Source organism: Cygnus atratus, chromosome 5, assembly GCF_013377495.2.
Source record: "Cygnus atratus isolate AKBS03 ecotype Queensland, Australia chromosome 5, CAtr_DNAZoo_HiC_assembly, whole genome shotgun sequence".
Taxonomy (NCBI): domain Eukaryota; kingdom Metazoa; phylum Chordata; class Aves; order Anseriformes; family Anatidae; genus Cygnus; species Cygnus atratus.
The window spans coordinates 50,020,559-50,028,410 of record NC_066366.1 but is presented as its reverse complement, the minus strand read 5'-3'; the positions used below and the strand labels follow the sequence as shown (position 1 = coordinate 50,028,410).

General features: G+C 38.4%; 1 protein-coding gene across 1 annotated transcript; it reads left to right on the top strand.

Annotated features, from left to right (window-relative positions):
• The first annotated feature begins 1,028 nt into the window (after window positions 1-1,028).
• SERPINA10 (serpin family A member 10) lies at window positions 1,029-5,792 on the top strand. The gene is made up of 4 exons (XM_035539446.1): window positions 1,029-1,734; window positions 3,005-3,278; window positions 4,062-4,209; window positions 5,601-5,792. Exons 1-4 carry the CDS (start codon window positions 1,029-1,031, stop codon window positions 5,790-5,792), a joined length of 1,320 nt encoding a protein of 439 aa, XP_035395339.1.
• The last annotated feature ends 2,060 nt before the right edge of the window (window positions 5,793-7,852 follow it).

The following is a 7,852-nucleotide window of genomic DNA, read 5'->3' as shown; positions in this document are numbered from 1 at the left end:
TGTAGTGCAGAACTCCAGCATTCTCCGAGTCATTTCTGAAATATTTAGCAAGTATTTATATACTTAAATATTTTTCTGCTTGGCTCTTGGAATTCACTATTTCTGGAACAAAACCTAGTGGCTGTAATTTGACTTTTGGGTCTAACATACAGGTATTCAAGTGTCTGTTTTAAAAAGAATTTTTAATGGAATGTTCTCTAACTCCCCAAACCAGGTCGTTTTCTGGCATTTATCAAAGCAGACAGTTTTTGTGCTCCTCTAATGCTTATTTTTTCCTAAGGAGTTGTATCTTGTTGACACAACACGGCTCTGACATAAAACAGGTAAGGTAACAAATACGAAGTGTCAACATCCCTACAGAAGGGATCGTGACTGTCAGGCCACCACTGACAGATGGATCCCATAAGAATGGCAACCATGATTAAGCCCCATAACATGGAGACTGCAACCCACCTGTCAGTGCCCATGAACAGCAGAAAGTTACAGGTGTCTCATCTCCTCAGCAGATTGCCATCCGGGATTAGTCTGTGTCAGAGCTGTCCAGAGAAAATATCATTTCCAACGTGTGCCGCCTAGAGAGCTTGCGCTTATGGTTGGCATCAGTTTCACAGGAGCAAAAGCTGCCACGTTGTTCCAGCAGGTTGATTTTTCCTCTTTGAGCTGGATGTCTCACTTGAAATCTGGGTTTGATTTTGTAAAGGAATTACAAATTAGCAAGGGAAAATCAGCGAAATATTTCTGAAATGAACTGTCAATAGCAGATCATAGCATTTCTTCTGGATTCTGTTACTAAATTTGGAAACTTCTCTCTTTCACTGATTGAAATTTGACCCTTCAGATAGGAACCAGGCCTTGAATTTAGAGTGTATACACTGAAGATGCAGAAAGATCCTTGCTACATCCATGACTTTTCGTGTTGTGAATCATATAACAAACCAAAAAGTCATTGTGTTGCTTTCTTTTTTTCACTTTTTCTTTACTAGGAAAAAATAAAATAAAATAAAAAAAGCTCATTACTGGATGCCAACATGAAAACAGGAATTTATCTACTCCTTTTATGTGAAATATGTCTTGAAATCAGCAAGGCTGACATCAAACCTAAAACTCCAAAGAAGGAAAAAAAGCATAATTTCTTAGGAAGAAATAAAAATGACAATATTTCTGAAGAATGGCATTGGCATAAAAATTTCTCTAAACCTTTTGAAGAGCAAGATCTTGAAGAGTTCACTCTTTACAACTTCACTGAAAAGACAGCAAATTTTGGATTCAATCTCTACAGAAAAATTGCAATGACACATGATAACAATGTCATAATTTCTCCCCTTTCTGTATCAACTCTCATGGCTACATATATGCTGGCAGCCAAAGGGGAAACACACAGACAAATAGTAAAAGGTCTGAACCTTCACTCTTTGAAGGACAGAGATCGCTATTATTTACCATCTTTGTTCAAACAACTGAAAGATAACATCACAATGAATGAAGAGCTTCTCTTTGAGCAAGGTATTCTTTCCTTTATCCAAAAGGACTTCATAGTCCGGGAGGATTTCCTCAATTTATCGAAGCGGTACTTTGATATGGAATTCTTGCATGTGGACTTTCAGAACAATACACAGGCAAAATCTGTTATAAATCAAAATATTAACCAAAGGACCAAAGGAAAAATCCCAGAGATTTTTGAAGAGCTCGACCACCATAATAAGCTGTTACTTGTGGACTACATTTTGTTTAAAGGTAACTGTTGTTTTTATTTTACAAAATTTTTATTTATTTGAAGAAACAGGACTTTGACTTCATCTACATCAGGGGAAGGTTAAATGAATTCTCTTGTCCTGTTTTCTCTACATAGATTTCTTTATTCTAATAGGCTTATTCAAAACAAAATTATTTTTCATGATAGGGAACCACATTTTTTAATTCTTTCTTCCATGCAACAAGGAGTCAAAGAGAACAAAAAGCCCTATTTCAATCTTTCTTTGAACAATCCCTCTATGTGACTAAAGAAGTTTAGTTTTTCTCTCAGCTCTTGAAATGAAAAAACCTTAATCACAATAGTTTTCACTGGGCGTGAAATCATTGGCTGATTGTCTGAAGTACACAAAATCAAGACAATAAAACGTTTTTCTATTTCATCCAAGTACCGTTTTCCCTGAGAGGAAGCAAAGTGATAAGGCAAAGGGGAACCTGACAGTGAGCACAGCCCACACTTCACTCTGACACAGCCATATAGAAGTCGTAGAAACCCAGTTAGGTAAAAGCCAAGCTGAAGAGTTAGGATGGCAAAGGGGAAGAGGGGAATGCTCTGCAGAGACCCCAGACTCACAGCCACTGCAGCCCAAGGCACTCAGCAGATGCCATCCACAGAAACCCCACTAAAGTAAACGCACCCATGAGAACAAAGAAAATTATGCTGCAGCCATACAGTCTCTCCACAGACTAAGCTTATTCTTTTAGGTTTACAAAAATGCAGTTCATCCAATGCCAAGGTTACTTTCCCTTGCAGAAAACCAGAGAAAAGAGATAAACGGCTGTGGCTAAGATTGAAAGCAAGTGTAGAAATCGGAATCAATAGCCTAGGAGAGGTCACATTCCAGTGCACCTTACCAGACAATGCACTGCTGAATCCCCATCCAAGAGATTGTATAATTACTCTGAAAACAGGATGTTGAACAGCTGGTAGAAATTTTCAGAGAAGGTGGGATGTTAATAAAAGACAGATGCTCATATGGCATGCAATAAACAAAAGGGATATCAGTTCTGAACTTGACTGACAACTAATCCACCTTAGAAAAATATTTCCCTCCTTTCTCTGCGAATGAAGCAGTTTATTTTGTGCATTATTTCCTTCTCCTGCTGTAAAAAAGTATTTAAAGCACATGCACTAAGTATACTGCAGTTGTCATCTACTTGTCCCAGACACAATTGACATCAACTAGCTACAAAAATGATTATATATATATATATATATAATACACTAAACTATTTTGTTTCTTTCTTTCCTCAGGCAAGTGGCTCTATCCATTTAATTCCAAATTCACAGAAATGGAAACTTTCCACATAAACAAATACAGAAGTGTACAGGTACCCATGATGTTCAAGTCAGACAAAGTTAATTCAACCTTTGATGAGAATTTAAGATGCAATGTGATAAAACTCCCCTACAAAGGCAAAGCCTACATGCTGGTTGTCATCCCAGAAAAGGAGGGAGATTACATTTCACTTGAAGACCATTTAACAACAGACCTTGTGGAATCCTGGCTTGCAAACATGAAGAGCAGGTACTGCTGTGACATCTCTTGGCCCTAATGTCTTTTATGTCTATTACAGCAAAGCAATAAAGCAAAACAAAGTAGCTGGTCTTCCTGACCCCTCTTAACATGCTGGTGTCTCTGTATCTACAGAGTAGACACCCTTTGATAGCCTACCCACATCCCAGAGTGCAGCGGCATCTATGGGCAAGTAACATGAGAAAGCTTCTCTTCCAAGGTGATGAGTCTATGCCTCATCTCAGTTAGAGATGCCTCTCTCTGAGGGCATAGTCAACCTAGTCTGCCCAAACTCCTCATTAGGACTTCTCTCTCTTTAAATTTAGCCAGATGTAATAAATCCATATATTTGTGTTTATGAAATGTATGTATAAACATGTATATATATGAAAAAATATATATGTATAGTTAGGAAACCTCTCCTACCAGTGGAAACCCAGAGTAATGGATACATTTGAATATGAAAATGTAAAAACAAATTATTCCTGTGAAATGTGATTCCTGGAGTCACAGTCACTTCCACTGGTCTATAAGTGAGTGTGTCGCCCTGGTAGCAGGGCTCTGGAATTATTCATGGAAGTCTTTTATTCTGAGTAGGAAATTATTTCTAGCATCCTTGGCCTGCAACAAAGCAGATGATGTCCTGGCAGCCTAAACTCAAGCAGAGACTCTGTAGCCTTGCCTCTTGTTGTACTGTCTGTGTGAATCTTAATTCCCAAGTAGTGAGCATTTCAGCATTCCAGTGACCTACATATCTCAAGTTTGTATTGATGTATTTATTTATTTATTTTAAAGGAAAATGGATATTTCATTTCCAAAGTTCAAACTAGAACAAAAATACAAAATGAAGAAATTGCTTTATGCTCTTGGAATTAAAAATATCTTTTCACGTACAGCAGATCTTAGTCATCTCACAGACCAAGAATATGTAACAGTTTCACAGGTAAGCCTTCTAAATTTATTTGCTAAGGGTCATACAGACTTCTAGGCACACTAGTAGGATAGGACCTCATCTGCCAAGTATATGGAATCTGCATGCCTTAAGCAGCATGGATCCCACTGCGAGTCTGAGGTGTGTGGAAGTAAGTGGTGGTCATATTTCACGTGTGCTCAACACCTTCTTAAGCTTGCCCGTCACCGGAGAAGAGCCCTGTCTCAGGAAGTATATAGCTTGGGGAAGGCGGGGGGTACAATTAAACACAAACTGTAAACAAGACATTGTAAGCAACAGTTAAATAGCAAATGCCAGAGTAAGGAAGGAAACCCTAAGAGGGAAACCCTCATACACAGTCCAGGGATAAGTATTCTTCTCAACAAGGACTTCAGAAACCCCAAATAAAAAAATCTCAAAAAGGTAACAGCTAGAAAGAGAAGTCAAAGCAATCCTGCCTTCAATTCTGCACACTTTGGCAGGGAAGAAACAGAATCTCATAGTAAAGCATCACAACACAGCTGTATTCCAAACCATATGAAATAGACCACTGCAGACACTGTAAAAAGGAGCATGCCACCCCTGCAAGTTGTGATGGCCAACTTTGTTACTTAAGGATATTTAGCAGAGAGCTTGGCACTTGGGAAGTCTTTCAACTGTCCTGACATGAGTCATTCCTAGAACTAGGAGTCTGGGAGTTAGGAATGCACCAGCTGACCAGGCAGCTCACCAACACAGACCCAAAAACAGAAGAAGTACTCAGAAGTGCTGAAGGCTGAAAGAACAAAAAAGGAAAGAGACACAGAGCCTGTCAGGCTGTGGTTTCAGTGTGAAAGGAAGACCCTCGACCAGTGAAGGACTGTAGCCCATTGCTGTCCATATTTACTCTGTGCTACCAAATGTAAGAAATAGAAATATACAGGGAAAAAAAATAAGACTGGTGCATTTTCCTAAGTTCTTACAAAATCAACCGTGAATGACAGCCAGTCATTAAGTGTTTGTGACCAGTGAAATCACACCTCCCACTTACAAAAAAATGTCTCCTGTACAGTTCAGTGTCAAAGAGGAACACTGTACAAATGCACTGGTTGCTGCACGCCACCAGCTGCAAGAACAAAATCTCTAAGTGAGGCTGACACTCAGGAACATAGGAAAGCATAATGATACCTGAGCTAGCATATCTGCACCTTAGCTATTGTGGTCACGGTGCCTGTGCCAACTCCTCCGCTTCTGCAGGAGACAACATATGGTCTACCAGTAACAGACAGTGATAGATTGCACAGACCTACTCATCACAGTCCTTAATATAGGCCTACTTCAACTGAATTTCTGGCAGGTTGAATTTCATTCTTCTTGTTCACATATATTTCTGTCACTGATTTTATCTCTACGTTGCATTTCAGGTTGTCCAAAAGGCTGTAATTGAAGTGGATGAAAAAGGAACTGAGGCCACAGCAGCTACGGGGTCAGAAATAATAGCATTCTCAGCACCTCCTGTCATTAAAGTAGACCGACCGTTTCTGTTCATGATTTTTGAAGAAACTTTTAAAACTTTACTTTTCATTGGCAGGGTGGTTGATCCAACTGAAATGTGAATAAAGGTAACAGTTTTTATTGTGGTATGTAAGAGGCTTTATTTTTTATTTTCTTTAAACTATTAATGTACATTAGAATAAAAAGAAGCACAGTTTGAAAATGTGAAAATCTGTTTTGCCTCTCCAGCTAGCAGTAGGTCATCATATCAATATTTCTTTAATCCCAAAGTGATGAGTTTACTTCAATAGGGCACAAAATGACAAAAATCGTTTTATTGTAAAATCTACCATGCAAATTCAAAAAACTAAATCACAGAACAGAACTTTCAAAATTCAACATTTTGGTGATAGTTCTGAATGAAAACCAGAGATTCACACACCAGAGTACTCAGGAAGCTCACTCTCAAACACTACAGCTTGATAGTCCTCAATGCTATTTTCTGTTGCAAAGAGACTTAAGAGCCTACTGACATCAGTGTTAACAGACTTCTGCCACTTACAATAACAGAAGCAGGATCAAGCCCTAAAAGAGAATTTACAGCCTCTGCCTAGAGATCTTTAGATCTGTAGAAATTGTCTGTCATCAAGCCTGCATCATCCAGGAGGGTGACCTCTTTCGAAGTGTTTATTCGGAGTATCAAATCACCTCATTTCCTCAGGGTACATGATGTGCCTGCTGTTAAAACCTTCTATCTACTAAAGATAAAATAATTCTGAAAAATAACTCAGGTATTCTGTACCTGGAAAATCTGAATCTGTACTACCTCATAACACCAAATTGGACCTCTCCTAAAAACAGAACTTTTGTGTGTATTATCATCTAGGTTTCAGAGAGAACGAGGTCACAGGACTCTACGCTTAAACTAAGACAGACTTTGGTAGGAAAAAAAATACCTTCCCCAAATTGGAATAAATTTCACAGGGATAATCCTAAAATGCAAAAGGTGTTTCCAAAATGTTCCTGAAGACTATTTCCAAGACTATTTCCATTCAAATAGAGTAGTGATTCCAAAAGAACATTTAAAGACAGAATAGGAAGATCTTTATAACATTTAGTAAATTTTAATTAACAGAGTCCATATAGAGGTTTGAAATAATGCAAGAAGCTACTTCTCGCTATATGTAACCAAAAGACCTAAGCATTCCTCTGCTTTCTTATATCTTTCAGAAAACAGCTGCCCAAAAGTGGGCAGAAGAGTTTTCAGAATTATTTGGCAGAGAAACTTCAAAGGTATCTATTGGCCCCCAGATGTATCCACATGAGAAGAAAATTTTCATAAGACCCAGGGAAGGAATGAAAGACAGACTTCAGGGTAAAGCTGGTAAACAGCTCTAAAAATAAAAACCTCAGTTACTATCAGTTGTCTATTTACAGCAACCCAGACACTGGTATAAGCCACTCAGAAAAGGATTTATCAGGCAGACTGGTACCTGACTAGACTAATAAAGTACATCTAACTTGACTTCACATTGCAGTATGAATGCACCCAGAAAGAAGAGGAATCACTCCTTCCTGCCTCAGAATGATTAATAGGAGGGATGCTACTAGAGAGAACCACACAATTATTGTTGTACAGTTGACTTCCAGCTGATGTTCTGAATTGCAGGTAAAAAAACCAAACAAACTGCAGGTAAAAAATTGCAGGTAAAAAACAAACAAACAAAACCCAACAACAACAAAAAACACTACAGAAGATTCAGAAGTATTGGTGCTGTCCAACAAAAGTAACCCAGAAGTAAGCAGCCCAGGACTGATCAAAAACACAAAACACCGTGTGTATTGTGCACCTGGTGTACAAGAAGATGTACAGACAAAAGATGTACAAGGATGTCTAAATATAGCACTTAAAGATTACATAGCAGGAATTTAATACATGGCAGGGTCATTGAGTGGAACATGTGTTACCACCATTAAATAAATTAACCAGTTAAAAAGTGATGGACAAATGACAGCCAATAACAAACAAATGACAAACTGTATACAGAATGCATTACATGCTTATAAAGGGGAGAAATAGCTTGGGTTCAAGTTTCTGAACTTACTAGCTGTTGTGAATCATTCTAATAAAGGCATTTGAGGGTCAAACATAGTTATGAGTCCTGTTCTGCAGCTGGGCACT